We start from the raw sequence: 25,075 nt of genomic DNA, 5'->3' as shown, positions 1-25,075 counted from the left end.
CAGTGATTTTATGGGAAAGTAATTGGGAAAAGCACGGATTCCGTGTAAAATCCGATGTAATCATGCAGGTTGATGAGAAGCTTCAGCTCAGACTCCAGTGAGGCCTCCGGCAGCGACCAGCACCACCGGGGACGACCCAGATCCGGCCTTCACTGCCGTCATCCACCTGCAGTCTGAAGATCAGGTGGAAGGAACACGGCTCAGCTCCCGGCAGAAACGTCTCCTCTTTTGGGCCAGGAGCAGAGCTTCGTCCTCGCTGCTCCGCCGGTCCCCGCTGGGGGCCAACACCGACACCAGGCTGCTGCAGACCCAGGCCGTACTGCTGGGCCCGCTGGAGGGAAGGGAGGAACCAGAACCAGGACTGCAGGTAGCAGACTGTCAGACCCCTGCTGCAGTGTAATGAGAGGTTCTCTGAAGGGATTCTGGTGCTCGGAAACATGCTTTTGTGAATGGCATCAGTAACACACTAGAACAGAGCATTTCAGACAGAGGGAAATACAGGTGTATCACAACAAGACAGTAAGAAACAAATAAAGAGTTTTTCCAATATTAAAGCAGACAAACATGCTCTAGTAGAAACCCCAAATACAAATATTAACCTGAAAATGAGCACGTGTCTCCTTTAAATCATATAATTTGTTCAGTGTAAATTGAATAATAAAGTAAGTAAGCTACTGATAAAGTACTACATTCATAAATTCAGATATAATTAAAGACTTAATAATGTTCCTCCTTCCTAACACTCCTCCATCAGACTGTTTCTGTAACAATATAGACTGTTTCAGTTTGACAGCTAAAAGGAAGTCTAATACAAAAGTTTCAAAATAAAAGACTTCCGTGTGAACGACTAGGAAATCCCCCAATGGGAGTGCGTTTTAGTGTTTTTTTTCTTTTTGCAGGAAGCGGCAGCTGAGGATGCTGGGATATATTTAGGATGACGACGAGGATGACGGGGAGGAGGAGCTCTGACGTCATAGTTTTAATGTGTTTTTTTTTTTTTTTTTTTGGGTAGCTCCGCAGTGCTGCTGTGTGTGTGAGCTGACAAACTGCTGGAAGCTGCAGGAAGGACTTCTACTTGTTACACTTCTCGATTATTCTTCCTGTTCTTCCTCTTCTTCCCGTTCTTCCTCCTCTTCTTCGCTCTCTCTCTCTCTCTGTCTTTGTCTCCATGCGAGTCTCTCTTCTCCGGCACCGTCGCAGACAGCGGGCCTTCCTGTAGCCGACGCCCCGGCCTCCCTCTCCCTCCGGCCGGCGGAGCCTCCCAGCCGAGCCCCGCTGAGGTGGCCTTGGTTCCCCCGGTGGCGCGATGCTGTAGAGCGGCAGGCGGAGGAGATGCTTCTTCCGGACTGAACAGAACCGAAAGCAGCGGATTGAAAGCAGGAAGATGTCCGGCAGGATGCCTCTGACCCCGGTGAGCGAGAGAGAGTCCGAACAGGTAAAGGCAACCGCTGCTTATCGATTATTGATGGAGTTTGAGTCCTTTATTATCGGTGGAGTTTCACTGTCGTATCGCCACTGGTTGTTCACGTCTTGTTTTTATTATGAATGCTGTTTTAATAGTTGTTATTATGGATGAAGTGTGACAGTTTGCACAGGGAGGAGCTACTGGGTCTTGATTGATCCACAGTGAGTGCTGTTGCTGTTGTTGGTGTGACAACCTCATACTGGTAAACGTCTAAACTTCAGTGTCACTGGTGTTCACCACGATCCCGCTTAATGTCCCAGGAGCAACTGGAGGGAGCTGTTAAAGGGCCAGTGCACCCAAATAACGCCCCTACTGTCTGGGAGAAACTCCAAGGCCCCAAAACTACATTTCAACTTTTGAGGCCTTAAAATCAGATCAAATTGCAGGTGTCGTCTTCAAAGAGTCCTCGGCTGATTTATCACCACACTCCCCTAAGATATTCAGTTTAAAAAACGATCTAAATTGATGCAGCAGAACCAGAAGTGTTCTGGTTCTTCTCCCTTGTCAAAAACATGGCGACTACATTACCCACAATGCAACGTTTAGCCACAGATTCAGGTGTGTTCTGCTAGTAGCGGCTAACGTAGCCTGCAGCAGAGATGAGTTGAGAAAAATGTACTTTATATAAGAAGTGTTTGAATGCATAACTTGAACTTGTTACAGAGTATTCATACACTGTTGTACTTCTACTTTTACTGAAGTAAAAAGATCAGAGTACTTCCTCCACCTCAGCTGGGGAGGTGGAGATGAACACCAGACTCGGATGAAGGGAACCGCTTCAGCTTGTATCTGTGGAGTCATGTAGCAGGAAGCTAACAGTAGAAATAGAAGAAATATGTTCTTTAATTATTGATTATCTATTTGGATTAAACATTTATCGGTACCGATATCGGGCCGACACAAACAGCTGGATCGGGTATCGATAGCCGTGAGGCCGAGCTATTCAATTCAGCTGTTTATACACTTTATACTTTGTATAACAATTCAATACATTTACATCCATGTATTTATAGTTTAATTTAGTTTTACAGAGAGGATTACATCAGGCCAGATGTTGCCTGACTCATTAAAGAATGATCAGTCACTTCCACACAGTGAGGCGTATTGATTAAACACTAGCATCGGATCAGTGATATGTATTTTGGTATTTTATTGTTTGGAGCAGGTGAAGAAACTCTGTTTTTTTTAGGTGTTTCTCTCTCTCGTGTCGTCCGTCAACCACACGGAGAGCTGTGTGATGTTTTTATGAGTGTTTGGGTCCGTGGAGGCTGACGGACCTTGAAGGAATTCTGGGTAAAAGCAGCCTCCTCATTGTCATGCTAATGCAGGAATGCTAGCAGTGAGCTGTTCTCAGGCTCCTCGTGCACGTCCTCATCGTCACCCTGTGAAGTCCTAATGTGTCTCTCTCTTGGAGCTTGTGTGTGTATGTATATATATATATATACATACATACATACATACATACATACATACATATCAACGGGAAGGATTGAGACAAGTATTGATTTATTTAGATAAAAAACACAAAGACGTGATTTAAAAACAAAAAAAAACTATGCAAATCCTCACATTTCAGAAGCTTGTTTGTTTGGTGTGTGTGCTTGAAAACAACGACCTAAACAATGAATATATTATCAGAAAAGCTGTAGGTAAATTCTCAGATTTAATGAATAGATTATAAATGTAATCGTCGAAAAGTTTCAGCTCTGCGAACCTGAGAGCAGTTAAGTTTTCCAGCCGTGATCGACGAACAGAATTTTAAAAAACTACAGTTTCTTTGTGGTATTATTCACAGTACAAACCGAGTGACGCCCTGCTGTCCGGTTCGTGTTCTTTTGTTTCCTCTAATCTGTTCCCTTTCACTTCTGTCAGACACTCGGCAGCTACAGCTGGCTCCTGCTGTCTGTTTACTATTGATTGTTCCCAGAATACACTGCAGGATGTGATATCGGGAGCAGCTCGGTGATGTCTTCTGCTTCTTCTAGAAGTCACTTCTTGAAAATCCTGAAGCGTGACACGACCGCTTTACAGTCACAGACTCCGAGACGATATAAACAACCTCCCCCCTCCTCCTCCTCCCTTTGGTAGCGTGACCTGTGACCCCCTGTCACCACGTCCATCACACAGAGTATGGAGCTCGTCTCCCTGCACACAGAGAATCTCCTCAGTGATGAATCACTGTGAAATCAGCCATGGCAACAGATAGGCTTACTATGGGATTTCCCCCCCCCCCCCCTCCCGCCCCTGTGAGGAGACATGGAGCAGCCACACAGGGACCGACGTCCACCTCCACCCGGTCCCTGAACTCTGACCTCTGACCTCGCTGTGTAGGGGGGGGTGATGCTGTGGTCGCTTTTCTTTACGCTAACTCGTGCTTCCTCGCGTACTCTCCTCGCCTGACTTGGAAATTGTTCCCCCTACCCGCCATCATGGAGGATCTTCTAATCCCTGAAGTGCACTTTGAGGAGCGAGGAAACACCGGTGGGCACACCTGCTTTGTTAAGTTTAGGAAACTATTATGGTTTCCTAATAATAAAAATCCCCTTTCTGGCAGAAAGCCTTGAAGGGAAACTTCTCCAATGTGCCAACGGTGAATCCTTCGAGAAAGTCTTTTTTTTTTTTTTTACCACTTGACCAATCGGGGAAGTGAGTTGCCAGATTTACGAGCCCTGTGTCCTGTTACTTGCCCCGGGGCACGCGGGCGATCTTCATTTGTGAGCCCTGTACATGAATCATAATATGATCTGTTTTGAGCATCTTTGCCCCAAACTTTATATGATGTCGCCGACCAAAGAAAACCACGTATGTCCAAATTTGAATTTCATGATACCATTATAGTTTGAGAAAATTCTCCTGCCTCTTAATAAATAAACAAATCTGTTGTGTCAGATGGAAAATGCATCGTCACAAAGCCGGTCTCACCTCACAGCTCACCAATCATTGGAGGGATCATAGAGTTCTAATAATTGTGGAAGAGAACCTGGAAGTTCTGGTTTCACTTCAGCTTTCTGAGGTCGAGTGTCTTCCCTTCTCTCGTCTCTCTAGATCAGTTTGGTTAACGACAAAGAAAGGGAACGATGCTATTTTCAATCGCAATGTATCTGGTTTTTGCATTTTTTCTTTTTAAAAAATGAGATTTTAACCAATAACAAACGTTCTCTGCCTCCAGTCGGTGACAGCAGAGCCGCTAATAGAAGGCAGACCTCTCCAGCTGCTGTCGTCTGTAAACTGAAGCGTAAATAAAAAAAGAACTTCCTGTTTTAAACTGCTGCTCTGCTCTTCACCGGGAGGAACTCGTCCCCGTTTAGACAGTTTAGTTAGTTTAGGAAAACAGACGGCAGGAAACCAAACATCGCTTCATCTGTGATTGAAACTGGAAAAGCCTCTGAGGAGGACGTTTACTTTGGCCAGTGGTGGAAGAAGTATTCAGATATTTTACTTCAGTAAAAGTACTGATACCACACTGAAAATACTCCACTACAAGAAAAAGCCCTGCAAAGAAGTATCAGCAAAATGTACTTAAAGTATCAAAGTAAAAGTACTTATTGTGCAGTAAAATGTTCCCTGTCAGTGTTTGACTATTATATCTGATGTTTCTGGATTAATATCACTGCTGCATTAATGTGTTTGTTACATTTTACTGCTGTAGATGTTTTTAACTCCTTTATATCCTGTTGTCTAGTTTAATCTACATCAATGCATCATATTCTATAAGATCATCACGTGTTTGTAGCGTCTCTGTCCTGTGAGAACCTCGTATCTCTAGAAAGAACAAACAACCTGTTGTCAGCTTTGTTATGAAGCATCTTCCAGCTGATCCAAGAGTCTTTTTAAAGAGTTTATTAATCTGAAGAAGTAGGAGGATTTACCAAATGTAGTGGAGTTAAAAAGTACAATATTTACCTCTGAGATGTAGTGGAGTAGAAGTATAAAGTAGCAGAAAATGGCAATACTCAAGTAAAGTTACTTGAATAAATGTACTTGCCAGCTACAGTAGTTCTTCAACTAACCCGGTGAGTCTTCACAGCGTCTCTATACTACTAGATCCAAACATTTCGGGACACTCTTGGTGTGACCGGGCCTTCAACACCGGATCTGTCAGTCGACGTTTTCTTGCCCAAAACCAAATCAGTTGAGTGGGTATGACATCATGTCCTTCAGTGGGTGTCGCGTGTCAGCCGGCAGCGGTGCAGTGCGATGTGGAGGTGTAACAGTAGAGCTAGTTCAGATGCTGTCAGACTGGTTTCCATCAGCTCCAGTTCCTCTGACAGCCGCCGGCCAGTCGCAGATGTGACAGTTCCCTCTGTTGTTTATAGTCCTGGACTGAAACCGTCGTGGTAGTCCGGCACATAACCTGTGAAGTGATCAGATTGCTGTTTTTAAGGTTCCCTTTTTGTACGGATTAAACAAATGAGATGTAACATGTTAATCAGTGAGCTTTGGAGGGAGCTGTTTCCAATCTTTATGCTAAGCTAAGCTAACAACCTGCTGGCTGCAGCTTTAAATTTAAAGGACAGTCATTTAAGAGGATTTGATCTGAACATCTAACTCTAAGCAAGAAAACAAATATGCAAACTATTCCATTGACTACATCTTGTCAGACCTACTGCGTCCTACCCCGCACTTTGAAGACGATATAAGAAGTGTCTTTAGTCACAGTGACGTCTGTTTTTAAGCCTCCAGTTTGTCATTTGGGCCGTCGCCATCTTTTTTTTATTTTTTTTTTTTTTTGCAGCCAAAGAGAACAGTCTGTACAGTCGACAGTGTTCTGGTGCCCAGATTTCAGTTTACACTTGAGTGCCTGTAGATTAGTTTGTTCTGTCAATACCAGCCGTTTGCAAAGGTTTGTCAGTCTCTATGTGGTCTTTTTAGTCAGAGTCTGGTCTGTAATGAGACGTGCAGCTCTCATTGAACCTGGTCTCGTTGAACCTGGTCTGACTGTGTTCAGTTACACGACTGCAGTGTTGCGGATGCGTTCCACATTAATTTAAGTGCGTAAGGAGAAAGGAATTGTTCACAGTCATGTGGACTTTACTGTTATTGCTCTGCTTATTGCACCCAAACCAGAAGCTCATTTTATGATGATGATGATGACGATGATGATGATGATGCAGCCTCCACTGTAGGCGGGAGTCTAGTTTCCCACCTGAATATTTAAAAGAGGAGACCTGCTTATAGATATTAATGTCCAGGAGTTTCCTGTGCTTCTAAAGAGCGTAGATTTAGTTCTACTCATGTTTAGGGACAGTTAATTAACTTTAAACCACAAGAACACAAAACAACTCTTTCCACATCCGTCGTTAAGGATGTTTTTGCTGAGTAGTAAAGAGCGGTATCATCTGCATACATATGGATTCTATATTATGTCAGCTGTGTCAGAAACTGTAAGGGTCCGAGTACGCTTCCCTGTGGCACACCGTAACTGCATGTGTTCCCCTCTGGAGTGGACCTGCAGTGCTGCGGTGAAACGTTTAGTTCAGTGTGACTCAGTTCAGGATGATCTAGATGTTTATAATAATCCGTTTGTGTCTCTTTCAGCTAAAGACTTCAGACGGCCTCCCCGAGCCGCCGGCCCCACCCACCAAATCATCGAGCCGCCACAGTCTTCCGCCATCTCGCAGCGCCGTGACGTCCATCGCAGACGAACAGCCGCACGTTGGCAACTACCGCCTGCTGAAGACCATCGGCAAGGGCAACTTCGCCAAAGTCAAACTGGCCAAACACACGCTGACAGGCCGAGAGGTGAGAACGCAAAGCAGAGTTTAGACAATCCTCAAAAACAACAGATCATGGAGATGATTACGGTTCTTAAGATACATGTTCTTTTGAGTTAAAACTCAGTCAAACTGAATACTGATAATGTCTGTATCACATGTTTTTCCATCACAAATAAATGTCCATAAATCCACTTAAAAAACATACAAAACAGACACTGCAAAACTTGCCTGAGAGTCGTCATGTTTTTATATTTTCTCCATGATCAAAGTAATCTAGTAAATGTCGTCTTTACATCCACGAGTACTCTGCAAATAGGAGCAATCTTTTACTTTTACTGGAGGCAATCTGCCTTAATTTTGTCTGAGGAGGAGGGGTGGAGGAGCCCACAGTGACTTTGAAAGGCCCAGTCAGTGGATGAACACAGAACTGTATCTCATAGAGATTCAGGTGCCTTCAGTATGAGAATATAAGGCAAAAGTGAGATCCGTCCCATCATGAATTTTGTTTTCTCCTCACTCTATTTTTAACACATACAGCTCATTGTGGGAAGAACCATCTTCAGACCCTGAAGTATGTTTTAAAATCTAGCATTATAATGTACCGTCATGGTGACTAAAGCAAGGTGCATCGTATTGTTTCCTACTGCTTTTATTCTCACATATTTTGGGTAAATCGAGTGACTTTCTGCTTCAGTTTTCGACTCTTTCATTGTGCTCCGTCAGAGAGTCAGTGGGGTTAAATCTGCTGGAAACGTAACGCTTCAGGATTAATTATTAATGCTGCAGACGTCAGCAGCTCAGAGCCGATTGGTCAGGAGATCAAACGAGAGAGTGTGTGCGTGTGCGAGACGTTTTCCTTCCCACTTATTTTAAGATCCGTTTTACGATTCAGAGCCGGCCAATCGGCTACTCTGTTTGTCTCTGGAGACGTCAGGCTGTGGATGGTCTGAGAGAAGATGCTTCAGCGTATTTCCTACCGTCCATTTTAATCACATTGATCATCTTTAAAGCATTCTTTTGGACCCGAGCCTGATAGAAACTCTGAGCTCTTATCCTGCTGACTCGGTGTTTTCCTGTAAAACACTTTCCATCTGCTCTGCAAATTATATTTTCTATGCATTCCTCTGTGCATTAATCTCAACGTTTTAACTTTTAGGATTATTACTCCTGTGTTTTTTTTTAACATCATGTTCACATTAAAAAGAGCTTCTTGTAAAAATCTACAGAAGATTTCAGTGTAACGTAGATATTAAATTATAGATAGATGTATCACAATGAATTTGATTAAGGGGGTAAAGGGTATCTTGACAGCACTTTAATCTTTTTAGGAAAGTGCAGTATCTAGTTTAATTAAATTTGCTTATGTTACCAGGAAGTCTCACTGGAAACGCAGCAATAAAACTCCCAACTATAAAAAATGATAAGCTACAAAGCAAGATGAAGGAAACTGGGATTCCTGTCTTGTTACAGCATCTAATAACTTACATTTAGTAATTTCTCAATTAAATGTTTTTTGTTTTTTAAACATTTATCTGAAAAAGAAACTCCCGGAAAAGTGCACGTCAGCTGCAACTCTGTTCCTTTAAATTAAGGCGTGTCTTCAATGTTTAAATAATTAAAGCGTGTTGTCTCGTGATATAAAACCTGATGAGGAGGTAAATGTTTTGATATTAATATGTTAATAACTTTGATGTTTCTGTGCAGGTCGCCATCAAGATCATCGACAAAACTCAGCTGAACCCGACCAGTCTGCAGAAGGTACGCTCTGACCTCTGACCTGTCTGTTGATGCTGCAGATCGTCTCTTAGATGTAGTGGAGTCGAAGTATAAAATACTCATATAAAGTAAAAGTACCTCAAAATTGTTCTTAAATATAGTATTTGAGTAAACGTACCTCTTCACCCTGATTTAAATAATGATGCAGCCACTCACCATTACATAATTAACTGAGGACATTTTTTTAATGAATGAAGAGTCATTAAATATTTTAAAGGATCAGCTTCACTGACTCTGATTGTCTCTTTAGCTCTTCAGGGAGGTCAGTGTGATGAAGATCCTCAACCACCCCAACATCGGTGAGTGCAACTCCTCCTGCTCCTCCTCCTCTTCTTCCTCCTCTCCTCCTCCTCTTCCTGCTGCTGCTCCATAAACAGCTTACAAATCCGGCTCCCCCTCGTCTTCCTCCCCATCCCGTTCCTCTTGCTCCTCATCCTTCTCCTGTTGCTGCATAACTACTTGTACACCTCCTCTTTCTCCTCCTCCACATCCTCGCCCTCCTCCTGCTCCTCCTCAACTTCCTCCTCCCCCCCTCCTCTTCCTTCTTCCGCCCCCCTCCCATCCCCATCTCTCTTCCTCTTCCCCCTCCTTCTCATCCTCCTCTTCCTACTTCTCCTCGTGTCCCTTTTCCTCCTCCTCCTCCCACCCCATCTTTCCTCCTCCTCTCTCCTGCTCCTCCTCCTCCAGCAGTGCTCAGTATTTGGCAGTAGTAATATCTTAATGCTGTTGTTTTTCAGTGAAGCTGTTTGAGGTGATTGAGACGGAGAAAACTCTGTACCTGGTGATGGAGTACGCCAGCGGAGGTAAGACCAGCTCGCCTGTCTGTCCACCTGTATGTCCACCTGTCTGTCTGTCCATCTGCTTACCTGTCTGTCTGTCTGTCTGTCACAGGGGAAGTCTTTGACTACCTCGTTGCTCACGGACGAATGAAGGAGAAGGAGGCCAGAGCCAAGTTTCGCCAGGTGATATTATTTTATACCTACGACACTATCTGGTCCTCGATTTCCCATAATGCACTGTGTCCCGGTCAGTTGTTTAAATATATGCGTTCAGGGCGTCTCTCTTTTAACTTGCAAAAGTGTGCAAATGAAACTTGTCTTGGTGTCCTGACAGTTGTCGGATTTGAACGCTCACTAGTTTCATACATGTGATGTAATTCTGCATCACCGCGTCTCAAATCTAATTAGCACCAAAGAGTGCACGATAACGTTGTTTTTTATTAATTATTTTTGGGTCATTTTCTGCCTTCATTAGGTAGTTGAGAGGGAGAGCGATGCAACAAAAGGCCCCACAACATATCCCGCACATTAACAACCATTAAAGACCTTATGAAAAAACGTCAGCCTCTGATGTAGACTACATTTGTGTTGTTGTGTTTTACAAGATTGTTTTTTTTATGTCGCATTATGTCCTTTATTCCTGTCCCTGTTACCCACAATTTTTAAAATGTGTGAGCAGCACAAGCTCTCCTGTACAGTATTGAAGTAAATACTCTGGTTAGATTACAGTTCGGGTGTGAGGTATGTCGGGCTCACACCTCCGGGACTGTAGCTAATCCTCCACGTAGGGAAACCTCCGCCTGCGTTAGTGTAACCGCTAACAAAACACATCAGTTTCATTATGGTCCATTAGCGTCGCGGCTAACAGAGCTGTGGTCAACAAACGCTGCTGGAGAAACATTATTCATTTTATTTTCCTTTTTTATTATCTTTCAGCTGTTTCTCCTGATTTCCGTCTTAATTTATTTTTGTTGTGACTTCTACTGTCTGTGTGCTGTAGTACCTCATAGTTTGTAAGGGTTAGCAATCCTTCAGATGAGCATTAAACTGAACATTCATGGCCTCCAGAGGATGAATCCTAATGACTTTTACAATTCTGGAGAGTTATATTTATTTTTTTTAATTTTTTTTTACCTCACTTGTGGTAAAAATGTAGAAAAAAGAAATAGAAAAGTCGTCTGTGTGTGTTATTATATTTGATTTCTAATGATTCTTCTTGTTCTTGTTTCACTGTGTCAGATTGTGTCTGCAGTGGAGTACTGTCACCAGAAGAGGATTGTACACCGAGACCTCAAGGTACACACACACACACACACACACACACACACTGTATAAACAAAATGAGAAAGATTTAAAGCTTTGATTAATTTAATTTAATAATTAATACATTTTCTTTCTCTCCGTCTCTTACTGTCCAAAATAATAATAAAATAAATATGATGCGTGATTAAACGTAAAAACATTTAGAAGTGTGATGGATTTGAATATTATATTATATGTTATATGCCATACTATATTATACTGTAGTATATTATAATATGTGATGCTGTTTTATTACATTGTATATTATATTTCTATTATATATTTCTAAATTACAGTAAAATTGATGTCTGACACGTTAGAATTACATGTTTGCGCCGTAGTTTATTGCTAAATGAAGTGTTTTAAAGTCTGTGTGCGTCTCTCAGGCAGAGAACCTTCTGCTGGACGCAGACATGAACATCAAGATCGCAGACTTTGGCTTCAGCAACGAGTTCACGCTGGGCAGTAAGCTGGACACGTTCTGTGGATCTCCTCCTTACGCTGCTCCTGAACTCTTCCAGGTGAACAGTAGGCTCCGCCCACCACACCTGCATAACAAGACGCCATGCAGTTGCATTCTGTTTTATCACATCTTCACATCTAATGCCTTTTTTTATGGCTCACTGGTTCCATTAAAGCTAATGAACTCATTCTAGATGTTATTTTATCAGATGAAACTTTATTCAGAGGAAAATTTTACTTTATAAACTGATTTTTTTATGAATCAATCTCAACCACGTAGTGAACATGCAGCACCTGAGGACAGTGACGTGTGTTTTGTGAGTGGTAAAGCTGTGGGCTGCTGGGTAATGTAGTTCTGTAACTCTGCAGGGGAAGAAGTACGACGGGCCGGAGGTGGACGTCTGGAGCCTGGGAGTGATTCTGTACACGCTGGTCAGCGGCTCGCTGCCATTCGACGGACAGAACCTCAAGGTGTGGACAAAATAATAGAAACACTTTTAAAATAAAAAAATTTTAAACGACTCATAGCTCACGAATAGAGGATTTATTGCACAACTGTTGACAGCTTGAGTTACAGATTCAGATTATTAACATAAAATAAGCTAATAATTTGCTGTTGTTATAGATTAAACGACCGAGCAGTATATAAAGTAATTAATGAGCTCCACCTTTACCAGTTGCAACATTACAGTGATGAACACATTGATGCATCAATAATTCTAATCAAATAATATATTATTCTGCATTATGAGTACTTTTGGTACTTCTAGTATATTTTGACACTTTTGTACTTGTACCTGTAACAGAGTATTTATACACTGCACCTTTACTACTTTTACTGAAGTAAAAGACCGGAGTACTTGTTCCACCTGTTTCATCTCCTACATTTCTTCACAGAAGTTTGTATTTTGTGCTTCTTTTAAATGTCGTGATGAAAATGTTCCTTGCTGGATGTTGACAGTTATGACTCCTGAATGACAGTTCCCACAGAAGGCCAGTGTTCATGTTAAACTACGTGTCAAACGAACGCACCTGTGCCTCTCCTTTGTTCACTTCAAAATGAAAACTTTCCTCCGCTTGATGTTGGAAGTGTTTGTGCTTCAAGTGGACATCCAGAGGAGAAGGGTCCCTTGTGTCTGTGAGCCAATGGGACGAGAGGAGGTCTGCAGCTGGACCCTCTTGATCCAGAGTGCTTCTTGATGTCTGGTGACGTTCACAATAGGAAAACAATGACGCTCCACAGAAGAGCTGCAACTAATGATTAATTCATAAACTGTTAATCTGCAGATCATTTTCTCAATTTAAGATTTAACATCCGTTAAAAATACCCGTCGCAATTCCCTCGAGCCTGAGGTGATGTCCAGTCCAAATAAACTCCCAAAGAATGACTTTAACGGTTAATCAATGATCGAAATAGTTGCAGATTAATATTCTCTCTATCGCTGCAGCTTTACTTAATTAATGAGACAATGTTTTTTTGTGTGCGTAGGAGCTGAGGGAGCGTGTTCTCAGAGGAAAGTACCGGATTCCCTTCTACATGTCGACAGACTGTGAGAACCTGCTGAAGAAGCTGCTGGTGCTCAACCCGGGGAAACGAGGCAGCCTGCAGGTAAGACCAGCGTCGGGGAGTAGAACCAGGAACCTGCAAGTAGCAAACCTCAAACCTCAAGCCCTGCATAATACATTTAAAACGTGCATGTGTCTCATCACTTCCCGAAGCTGCTTCACAATAAAAGCCTCTGAGTATTTTTCAGATGTGACGGTGGAGATGCACCAAATCCGTTGGCGTCTGCGAGTTGACTCTGATCGTATCTAAATTTGCATAATCATGACTCGACCTCAACGTTATGCAAATTAAGTCCATCCATCGCAAGACAGCTGGCTTGCGAAACTCGGATCAAACGGTCAAACTAGGGAGCGCTCATCAAAAGTGAATCAATATTCTGTTACTGCATGGCCTAGTTCTGGCCTAGAATGATTTTAGAAACGTATTTAAATGTACCGTTGGGCTGTAAAATGAGAGTTTGTCACCCGGCCGCCATGTTGAAAGCAAGTCGAGGTTTTCTCAATTTAGTGATATCCTCGCAGACGGAGTGAAATTACAGTCGATTCAGAGTCAATACTGAGACCTTAAAGAAGTGGTCTTGAGACAGATCTCGGGTACCACGATATCGCCCGAATGTTTAAATGAAACCGCTCCGGTTTGTTGTTTTTTCCCCAGCAAATTATGAAGGATCGATGGATGAACGTCGGCTACGACGAGAAGGAGCTGAAAACTTACAACGAACCAGAACAAGACTTCAACGACCTCAAACGCATCGGTAAGACACACACACACACACACACATACACGGTACATTCTCATGATTCCTTTGGTATATCTGAATACACACTGAGCAGGTGGACACAAACACGACTCCAACAGGACGACAATGCTGCTCTGGATGTCCCATAATCCTCTTTGTTTGATGATGTCACTCTATTATCTGGAGGCAGCTGATCATGTAGATTTCATACATTTAAGCTTCATTTTTTAATCAACTCAACTTCATAAATCACATCCACAAGTTGTCACTAAATTGGACAGAATTTGGACCGATCATAATACGTTGTTTAGCCACGCTGGTGACGGAAATATATCACCAGCTATTGGAGCTTCAGCCATGCTTGTTGTTGAATTAGCTAATGTTAGCATGCTAACTCGCTAAATGAAGATGGTGAACGGGGTAAACGTCGGTACATTAACCAAAGCTGTGTGTTTTCTGACGAATCAGAGCTGATGGGGACGATGGGCTTCCCTCAGGAGGAAGTGATGAAGGCACTGGACGGTCAGAAATACAACGAGGTGACGGCGATATACCTGCTGCTGGGGAGGAAACCTGCTGAGGTTTGTAACACAAACTGTTGTACATTCAGTGAAATCCTCCCGATTCCTCCAGAACCTCATCTCTGTGTTCAGTGCAGAGACAAATCAAGGACTTGTTTAGCCTAGCTTAGCACAAAGACTTGAAGCAGGGGGAAACTGTTAGCCTAGCTCCATCAAAGGAGGAAAAAAAAACACCTTGCACCAACTTCTACCCAGAATCCTCTGTTTTGTCTCTCTCCACCAGTGCGAAGGCAGTGAGTCTTTGTCCAGCAGTAACCTGCTTCACAGGTCCCGACCCAGCAGCGACCTCAACGGCTCCAGTCAGTCCCCCGCCCACTCTCGCAACGCCTCGGCAAATCAGAAGCAGCGGCGCTTCAGCGACCACGGTGAGTTTCTGTCCAGACGTGACCGAGGTGGTCGAAAGCTCGGGGAACCTCAGAGTAAGAGTATTAACCTCAGATCCTTGCATGCTGTCTGTCCTGTGTCTCAGTGGCGCCGTCCATCCCCCCACCCGTCTCCTACACGAAGCGGGGTCATGCCAACAGCGTGGAGAGCGACAGGAAGGAAGAGCCGGCGTCTCCCATAAGAGCTCCAGACCGCAGGAGGTCAGCCACTGCCTCAGGGGTGAGAGGATTTAAATTCTGGTCTAACCCAGGTCCCGGTACAGATACAAGGTTCAAGCCAAGTCCCGGTACAGACAGATGTCAAGTCCAAACCAGGTCGTTATACAGACACCATCTTTAAAAACCAGGTCCCGGTACAGACGGATACCGTGTTTAAACCAGGTCCCACAATATACCATGTTTTCTTTTGTATGCAATCATACCGCCTATAATAATAAATCTGGCTCCACTGCTGTTGAGAGTCTAATAACTGAGGAATCATCAGGGTGTTTGTTCGTGTCGTGGCTGTAATGCACTGTGCAACCTGTAGGGGGCGGAGTCAGCTCTTCATACTGTTGTCTCATTGGACCGGCTTAATGAAGCTGACTGTGTGTGTGTTGCAGAACATAACTAGGAGGAACACGTATGTTCATGAGAGGACGAGCACTGAACGCCACTCGACTGCTGTTCCCAACGGGAAGGATAGCAGGTGAGAGGAATTCTGGGAGTTTTTTATGCTTTCTCATTGATCACATGCTGGTATTCTCCTCGTCACTAACTAATCTGTCTCTCCTTCAGTCTACCTGAGGTACCTGCAGCATCCCCCTCCCCATCGCCGGGATCAACCATCTCGTCCGCACGCCCCCGTCATGTCAAGTCCATGTCGGCGTCGGGACATCCCATGAAGTCCAGCCTGCCCCCCATCGACGACAACGCAGAGTACCAGAGGTGAATCATACTGTCTAAACTCGAGTTTTCCGTCTTTAAATGAACGTCTTTACATCGTCCCCTCTCCCCCCCCTTTAGCTCCCCCCAGCAGCCTCCGTCATCACCCTCAGCCTTCAGCGTCACCAGCAGCAGCAGCGCCACTCCGGACCGGACCCGCTTCCCCCGCGGCTCCTCCAGCCGCTCCACCTTCCACGGCGCTCAGCTCCGAGACCGACGACCCGCCACCTACAACGGCCCGCCGGCCTCGCCCAGCCTGTCGACGCACGCCGGCGCATCTCTGGCCACGCCCCGCCGCGGCACCTCCACCTCCCTCATCGGGAAGTTCACCTCCAAGTTTGTACGCAGGTCAGTAAGAGCCAGGATGTTGACGTCATATACATATAATTTACAGCGTCTCACCATTTCTTCTGTTTCTTAATCCAGGACTGATTAAACCAAAACTAATGTTACACAAAATGATTCTGTGTACTGTGGGTGAACCGGCCCTTTTAATACAGTTCACGTGTTCATTCTAAAGATGTCATGAAGGCTTTGGCTGAAGCCGCTGCAGCTTCCTGTGTTAACGCTCTGGCTCTGTTGGGTCTCCGTCCTCCAGGAGTTTATCCGGTGAGCCCAAAGAGGAGGGGCGGGAGTCCAAGCCCCGCGCCCTGCGCTTCACCTGGAGCATGAAGACCACGTCCTCCATGGAGCCGGGGGACATCATGAAGGAGATCCGGAGGGTCCTGGACGCCAACAACTGTGACTACGAGCAGCGCGAGCGCTACTCGCTGTTCTGCGTGCACGGCGACGCGCGGCAGGACAGCCTGGTCCAATGGGAGATGGAGGTGTGCAAGCTGCCCCGCCTCTCGCTCAACGGCGTGCGCTTCAAGCGGATCTCCGGCACGTCCATCGCCTTCAAGAACATCGCCTCCAAAGTGGCCAACGAGCTCAGGCTCTGAACAACTTCCGGTTGCTATCAAAAGGAGAATACCTCACAGAGCGGCGCCCCGCCGAGTGACGGCGGCCGTCTTGAGTTCCGCACCGCGCTAAACTGCTGTATGACTCAGAGAAAACACACGTTATTATACTCGACACACTTACTATTTAATGTTTCTCACTAAATGTTTGCCAGTGAAACCAAATATTAAAGCTGACGGTGCAGATATTCAGCAGGTTGTGGTCCCCTCAGTGATGAGATCCAGAACAAACACCGGGGCTAACGAGGCCGTTCCCATCTGTCACCGCCTGCCCGAGCGAAGACTTTGTCGGTTTATCACTGTTTACATGCACTTCAGATTCTTCCGACACCTTGGAAACTGAATTCTGAACCATCCCGTTAAGAGGAACGAGGTCGGGCGGAATAAAACTGATTACACAGGTGGAGTTATGTTGGAGAAACCTGATGGAGTGTTGGGTTTCCACATTTTTTGGTGTTTGGCACCAAGCGCTTTTCATGTCAACGGGCCAGAATGGTGAAGTAGCTAAACGCGGCAGAGCGTTGTGAAGACCAAACTCTATGAAACCTGGAGTTTCAGCGATCTGGTCTCTGGAGTGCAGGTAAACAGTCAGTGAAACACGACCTCCGCTGTACCTGTGCAACTCTCCTGGTGCATGAGTAGCACAGAGGTAAAGCGGAACTCAGACACCAAATATATTCTTCACATTTGAAGTTTTAGCCCCAAAAGAAGAATAAACAAATGATTCAAACTTCCATTTAGTCGATGTCCACACAGTGTTACATGACAGCAGAGAATACTGTTTGTTTTCTAGTCCAGTAACGCGTCAGTGACACTCGATCATTATTGAATCACATCGGTGTAACTGGGCTCTACATGTTGAGTTAGTCCGCTTCTCTTTGGACCCTCTTCAGTCTACTCGGTGTTAGACTGAAGAGGTTTAAACTGTGGTTTGTTAGTCCAGAGTGTGATCAGCTGATATTCTAGTAGTGCTAACTCTACACTAACCTTCTATTTCTATTGTGACGTTTGAAGAAGAGCTTTGCTAAAGCAACACGTTGCCTGTTTATTCCATCTCGTCATTGGCTGCATTATAGTGAAACACTTTACTCTGAAACAGGAAGCTGTTCATATTTAAATTTGCACACATTTTGATGTCAAGCTCCCAGTTTATTTTACCAATGACTGTTGATTTATTCTCTTGTTATTGCTCAGAGGGATCTTTGTCTCTTTCTGCTGGTCTCGGTTGTCGGTCTGGTTTTAAAACAAACTGAAAACTCATCCTCGTCGGCGGAGAGACGCTCCGGAGCGTAGACGTTGGATCATCAATGTTGGTCTCCCCATCGTTCTGTCTGATTTTATATAACTAGAAGCTACATGTCGTTAGTTTCCCCTCCTGACTTTAAACACCCGTCAGTTCTCCTGATGATGATTTTATTTTTTTGCTGTCACGCTGACGTTTGCATTAAATATCCAGTTGCGCTGTTGAGTTGCACAGTTTACAGTCGAGGTAATGAGTCATGAAGTGTGACGTACAGTCGGTGACGTCATCCTCCCTGGCCTGTGACCTCTGACCCCCCCCTTGTTGGCTGATGTTAATACAATTGCAATAATACTGGAGCTCTCGGTCGATGATGTCAGCGGTTCAAACACAAACTCTAAAGCTCTTCTTTCTTTCTTTTCTTTTTTTTTAACACATTTGCAGCTGACGGAACAGAATGTTTTTATTATTTTATTATTGTTGCTGCATAAAACCATACCTGTCCAGGTGAATATGTGCAGGTACAGTATTGATCAGTTGGTTTTTATTTGGTCCACACTGTCGACGTTTGTTTTCACTGAGAATCTGACTTTATTCTTTCTTTTCAAAGCTTTTAACAGCGAGATATAAAACGTAATGTTTATGTTGCATTAAACCAGAACCCCATGAGCAATCACGATGTCCCCTGTTCAAACCTAAAGGATCAGTCTGGTGTTTCTTTCTATATGTATATATTTGTTTTTTTTTATAATCAACTAATCTCGCGTGCTTCCTGTCTGTGGCTCTCAGCTCCGAGCCCATTGGATCCCACTGAAGACGTAAATCTTTAAAAATGTAAAGTTTAATGTTAAAAAAAGGCTCAATAATTTCCTAAAAAAGCTGTCGACTGTTGTTTTTATTTTTTTTATTTTAATTATTTTTGTAAACAAACGGAGGAAATCATCTTGTTGGGACTATCTTCCGCAGCGGATTAATCCGCATTTGTCGCTCTAGTGAATATTTAGTAAGACATATGAGACACACACACACACACACCTGTCAGTAAATACGTTCACTATTGGTTTTGGTCTTTTCTTGTTGGGAAGAAGCGACGTGTAGAAAATCACCAGATTTATCCTTTAAAGGACAATTGCAGCAGAACTCGTGTTTCCTGTTTGTTGCTGATTGCTGGCAGATGACCCTGTATGTGTTCCACCACTGACTGCCTTCTGAATGTACTGCTTTGTATTTCCGATGCATTCAGTTGTCTCAGAGGAAACGAGCGGTCTGTGGGGTTTAAGTGTTTCTGTATATTTTGAATTTCGTTCCCACGAGTCCACCGAGTCCGCACAGTGTCGAGGTCCCGAGGGGGTTCACCGTGCAATGGTTCTCCGTCACTACTGAAACTGGAGAACACTTTGTGCTGTACGTTTCGAGCACTTAAAAACTGGGAAGGGAACAAACGACGCAAACCTCGCGTCCCTGCGTGACGTGGTGGAGAGGGCCGAAAAGGTGTGACTACGACGCTGCCTTCAGGTCACCTGGGGAAAGACTGTAAATCTGAGCCTCTTACTTGAAAATAGCCTTCGCCTCAAGCTTCCAGATAATAACTCGTTCCATGTGACCGACCGGCTCGTCGTGAGCAGGAAAGTAGCAGAAGTCCAGTGTAGCCATGATCGATTAAAAACATTTTGAATAAAAACCACACAAATAAAGCTTTTTCATTTTTGTCGTTTTGTGATCGCAGCTGTTTAAAACCAGAAGAAGAAACTACAGCTGTTGGTTTAATGTAAACGTCCACGGACGAAGTATTTAAAGTGATTATTTCTACATTAGCTGCGCTCACATGGAAACTAAGAAGAAATCTTTTCCACTTCCCCACCGCAAACCTGGTCCAAGTGGGTTTCTTCTATAATGTGTACTTATACATGTAATGTTCCTGCTGTACACCATTACAGATGTCAGTAATGTGACCTGTTCAAATACTGACTCCAGGTGAGTCCAGGACCAGACTCCAAGCAAGTCCAGCCTACTTTTACTACAGTAAATGATCTGAGTAACTTCTGTCTCCAAAGTCTGTCCATCGGTTACACCAAATTTAATGACATCAGACAAAAACATGACACGCGTAAAAGAAGAATTCAGCTAATTGTCTCGTTAGTTTTTGATGACGGGTTGTTTGAATTGATTATTATAGCAACAGATATAATGGCAAAATCACAATTTAATTAAACTGAATATAAATAAATGAAAGAAATACGCCTGTTGATTTAAAGATGGTGAATATATTTACAAACATCATACTGTCACTCTTAAAGCTCTTGGATTCAAGCAGTAAACACAAACCAGAAGCTTTATAATTTCTTCCTAATTTAACAGCGCTTGCTGTATGATGGACCAGGTTTAACGCTTCCATCTGATTGGTCGGTCCATCGGTTCTCCTCCTGACTCCAGCCAATCGTCTACTTCTGTGTAGGAACGAGCTCATCGATGTCTCGGCCGCCCTCCAGCCTCTTCTCCATGGCGAGGAGCAGTTTGACCCCGTCCACCACCAGCTGGGTCAGTCCCACCTCGCTCGGGCCGAAGGTCGCCGCGTTGCTCACGCAGTACAGCGCCGGGGATTCTGGGAAATGGAAAGGCAAGTTTGAAACCAGAGCTGCTTTGACTTATGTGATTCAGGTCAGATGTCACAAGAAGCTATGACGCTGCCTGCATGTCGGATATCTTTGATACGAGTGTGTGTTAGTTGCCGCTCTTTGAATACATAATATAATATAATTGTGATAATTCTCTCTGATGCCTCTTAAGTCAGGCGAGGTTTGAAACTCTGGATTTATAAGTGGACAGTAACTCACCGGCCGTAAATGTTGTAAAAAGTGTAAGAACGCTGAGCTGCAGTTAATCGAGTTACGTGGTCAGGTTTGCCCTCGCTACCTGTCGTCGTGTGCATGCGGATCCTCAGTCTCTTCAGGACGTCCTGCAGGCGTTTGTGTCTGGGGAGGTGTTGCAGTCTGAGGTGGACTCTGATCCTCAGACCCGTCCCGACGTCGGCCGGAGAGCTGCTGACCCACCCCAGCTGCTGCTTCCAGGTGAACGGGTGTTTGAGCTCTCTGTAGAACTCCTCCAGCTGGAAACACAGAGGTCAGAGGTCATAGGCATAGATTTTTACCACAGGAAGTTTGTCAAGAACTCAGAAACTCCTCTTAACTCTTGAGGACGGAAAGACATCCGACACCAACAGTATCGGGTAGTATTTTTAAAAGTCAGTTTTGTAGTATTTCACTGGAGATGTTACCCTAGGCGATGATATCATGATGGTTAAAAACAAAAGTGTAGATAACAACACATTCATGAAACCGGCAGACATTTGTTTCTCAAATGTTTCCTGAGAATGAGACCCGTCTCTGACCTTCTGCAGGTTGATGCAGATGCATTTAAAGGCCTCGGCGACGTCGGCGTCGTCTCGTGTGGACACCAGTCTGAGGTGGTCCTCCATGTTGACCCAGACCACGAGGCTGCCGTCTTTACTCACCCTGCAACCAGCAATAATGTGATTTATTTGACAAGAGAATCTTGTTCCTGAAATGTTTCACTGATATTCTGAAGCATCACAGTGGCAGACTGGTTTCGTTCACACTGGTTTTGGTATTCATAAGTAGTGTGACATTTGAATTTGGATTTTAGGATTTGAATCACTGGTGTCTCAGGTTCCAGTTACTGCTCACGTCACTGGGTACAAAGCCAGACTGACCAGACTGCCCTGGAGTCGGGCCAGTCCCGGGCCACGCCGATACGGAGCTGAGAGGAGGACGGAGGGTCCAGGTTCAGCTCCCTCTGCTGCTCCTGGTCCAGCTCCTCCAGTAGGAGGAGTTGACCCGGCAGCTTCTCCTCCTCCAGCCGCTGCAGAGCTGTGAGGACAAGAGGACACACTGGTGAACTGGTTACCAGCTTACTTTGACTCACACCTGACTCGCATCTTCTCTGAAACACAGACGTGCAGTACCTCTCCTGGCCAGTGTGAGGAGCTGCCTGCGCTCTCCTCGGCTGCAGTGCGTCGGGAAGCAGAAGTCGTCGACGCCTCGAACAACACTCACCTCACAGCGTGCTGCGTATGACCTGTCCAAGTCACAAGTGCCCTGCACACACACACACACACAAGAGAACATTTCTGTGGAAACGTTACAGTTACAGTCGTAGCACGTGAAGCTAAAGTGCTAGCATTGAACAAATATGTTGTTGAGCATCAGCAGTCATTTTCCAAAGCTTTTCTTCCAGGCCTTTTTGAGCTCAAACACCGGTTAACAACAGGATGTTGGCCAGAAAACATCAGTTGCATCAATAATGATAACATCTAAAGTCAGACTTCTTTGTTACATGTTTTGTATGTTGGCCTGACGCCATCTTGGCTTTTTGTATCGCTGAATAAGATATTTTTAGGCAACCAAAAGGTTGCAATTAACTTTCATGAACTAGAACGCACCGTGAAAGAGTTAAAGATGGAAGAAGTAAACATGGACAACACACAGACTGGACAACGCTGAGGCAGCAACCTGTCAATCACAAGGTGACCCCGCCCTAAAGCATACTCCTCTTTATGGTCTATTTGACTCTAAATGGACCATAATTTACTAAATGAACATCATGCTGTAGTGAAGAAGACTTTAAACTAGAGATTGAGACCATAAACTCATGTTTGCAATGTTTACTGAGGTAATAAATCAAGAGAGAAGTAGAGTCACTTTCTCATCGACTTCTATACAATCTGACTTCTTTTTGCAAGAAGAGGAGTCGCCCCCTGCTGGACATTAAGAAGAATGCAAGTTAAAGGTACTTCAACATTGGCTTCACTTTTCAGACCCGGAGGTTCGCTCCTGGCGGTGATGTGGTCTGACCAGCTACCTTCAAGTTGTCGTAGTTGAAGTCGCCCTCTGGCGTCTGGCTGCTGATCGTGTGTTGGTGATGCGCCTCGATGACTCGATCGAAGAAGTCACAGAACAGGACGTAGCACTGAGCGTCGCCCGCGACGCAGCCCACAGATACAGGACTGGACCAATCACCTTCATACACAAACAGGACATTTACAGTTACAGACTTGCATTCACAGTCCTCCCGGATCAAAGGAAAATATGTTGACTTTGTGTTTCGAGAGTTTCTTTCACTTAAATGCGGCCTGTTTTCTAGTGGCCATAAGAGGAACTACAGGTTAACTGGACTATATTCAAGTTATTATCAGCTGAGACACTGAAGTATATACGTATATCTGAAGTTTCTACTGTCAAAATAATTACTGATTGTTGCTCAAATGTCCATGGCTTTCTTCCATCACTTCTTCCTGATTTTAGTCTCTCTGTGAGCCATCATCACACTGACATCACGCTGACGTCACCTGGTTCCTCGAGGCCCGGGCGGATGACGTCATCGAAGATGACTCCGCTGGGGGTGCAGCGGTGGAACTGCCGGCGGTACATGGCCGGTGTGAGGATCCGTCCCATCCAGGTGGAGTTCCTGCTCAGGTCAGGAAACTCCTCGTCAGGAGAACATCTCCTCAGGTGGAACTGGGACATGGGGTCAGGGGGGACCAGACTCTGAACAGGACAGGAAGTGGTTTTAGATGAGACAGGAAGAGCTTTTAGTCTGAAGGATGCCAACAATGTTGACCAATGTCTATTCTGGCATGTTTTGATTTAGTCACATGGAGTTGATCTTTTGTTTTGGAATTGATCAAGAGCAACTTAGCTGTGCAGTCAGATCTCACAAGCTCACTCAACGGCTGAGAGAATATCGATAATGGATTAATACTCTGTTTATCTTCAGTGTTGGCTAACTATGAAGGCATTACTATCTCACACTGTTATCAATGATTACCTCCAAAATCGGACGGTATCTCGTCTCCATTGGAAAGGTAACCGGAGCTGCAACAAAAGCAAAATGTTGAACATATCATGAAATGTATAATTTCTTTTATAGGGCTCCTTTAAAAATATAGAAATTAAGATGTACAGTTATCTGCTTTATATATTTATAATGTGAACTTTGACACATTTTTAGACAGTTGTTTGGTGGATGAGTCAATCCTACATAATCTTGAGATAAAAATAACATTTAAAAATAACTTGTTTTTGTTCGCCTCTCACACTGATACGGTCATGAACTAAATAAAATAAATTGCTTGTGGGAAACTATGATTGTTGCAAAGGCAAGAAACAATAATCATTTGAAATAAATTGTTAATTAAAAATTGTCCTATTTTTTATATATTTGTATATATTCCATAATTCATCAGTGAAGATCCATATTTATGTTTTTGTTAAGATTAAACTCCAAACACTTTATCTAAAGTCTGAAACAACAGAGAGATCAAGGACTGGAAACCAGAGGATACAAACAATCCAATGATCATGCTGGTGTTATAACACAGAAGAGTCGGTCATGCTCATCACTGCATTTGTTCAAAACAGTCACATCTAACTAGCTGTAACAGTGAGTTGATTTACTGAGTGAAAAACACGGAGCATGCAGTGAAAACACTCACGTTTGACCTTCCACATGTCGTCAGCCTGGCGGCCGTCAGCACAACAAAAGCTCTCAGAATAGTCGCGTTGGTCCCGAGCAGCGCATCCTTCAAGCCTGCAGGAGTCCGGTTACAGTCCAAACAACGGCGGCCTTTTTATAACCGCACAGCGCTGCTGCTGCGTTCCACCGTCCATCAGTGGAGATGACGTGTTTTCACCCCACGCCGGTCTAATGCTGCAGTCACACCCGGTTCCACTTCTAGTTTAGTTTTCCCGCTTTTCTGGAGAGGAGAACAAATCCTTAAAAAGAAACTTCAACTTTATTACAATTGTCACAAATATATATGGAAGACCATTTCCACCTCTGTAATGAAAAAATGAAGATCCTGTAAAGCATATTGAAAAACTTACAATGACTTAGTATCCAAGCTAAGTCGTTATTATCAAACTAAAATCAAGGAAGGGCTGTGTCCCACTGTATGTGTCAGAGAATACTTTGTTGTCTAAGCATGTTCGTCCTAAAAAAGACTAGATAGCTCGAGCAACTAATCATCTTTCTCAAATCACTGTTGCTACTTTTACCACTTTGTGGTACCTTAAAAACATACAGTTCAATTATGGACGTACAATGGAATTTCAATTTTCCATTAAAGTCAAGGGGAAAATATGTCGTGTATGCATGCGATCAAT

The 25,075-nt window shown here is 44.1% G+C and overlaps 2 protein-coding genes across 2 annotated transcripts; one reads left to right on the top strand and one right to left on the bottom strand.

Annotated features, from left to right (window-relative positions):
- The first annotated feature begins 672 nt into the window (after nt 1–672).
- On the top strand, nt 673–20,140 carry mark1 (MAP/microtubule affinity-regulating kinase 1). The gene is made up of 18 exons (XM_076091616.1): nt 673–1,435; nt 7,004–7,207; nt 8,887–8,940; nt 9,209–9,257; nt 9,696–9,761; nt 9,850–9,920; nt 10,977–11,033; nt 11,426–11,560; nt 11,871–11,972; nt 12,991–13,110; nt 13,723–13,822; nt 14,276–14,388; nt 14,612–14,753; nt 14,858–14,991; nt 15,374–15,459; nt 15,549–15,698; nt 15,777–16,043; nt 16,294–20,140. Exons 1-18 carry the CDS (start codon nt 1,385–1,387, stop codon nt 16,634–16,636), a joined length of 2,244 nt encoding a protein of 747 aa, XP_075947731.1. The 5' UTR covers nt 673–1,384; the 3' UTR covers nt 16,637–20,140.
- Nucleotides 20,141–20,335: 195 nt separating this feature from the next.
- LOC142950119 (creatine kinase M-type) lies at nt 20,336–24,421 on the bottom strand. Its single transcript, XM_076092018.1, has 9 exons — nt 24,406–24,421; nt 23,721–23,785; nt 23,260–23,458; nt 22,773–22,930; nt 21,877–22,009; nt 21,625–21,781; nt 21,283–21,406; nt 20,808–21,000; nt 20,336–20,529 (listed from the first exon to the last, which is right to left on the bottom strand). The coding sequence occupies exons 1-9, from the start codon at nt 24,419–24,421 to the stop codon at nt 20,336–20,338; spliced, it is 1,239 nt and encodes a 412-aa protein (XP_075948133.1).
- Nucleotides 24,422–25,075: the final 654 nt, after the last annotated feature.

This window comes from Anarhichas minor, unplaced genomic scaffold, assembly GCF_050575085.1.
Source record: "Anarhichas minor isolate MPS153535 unplaced genomic scaffold, ASM5057508v1 ptg000014l, whole genome shotgun sequence".
NCBI classification, from domain to species: Eukaryota; Metazoa; Chordata; class Actinopteri; order Perciformes; family Anarhichadidae; genus Anarhichas; species Anarhichas minor.
The sequence above is the reverse complement of the archived record's forward strand: the minus strand, read 5'-3'. Positions and strand labels throughout refer to the sequence as shown.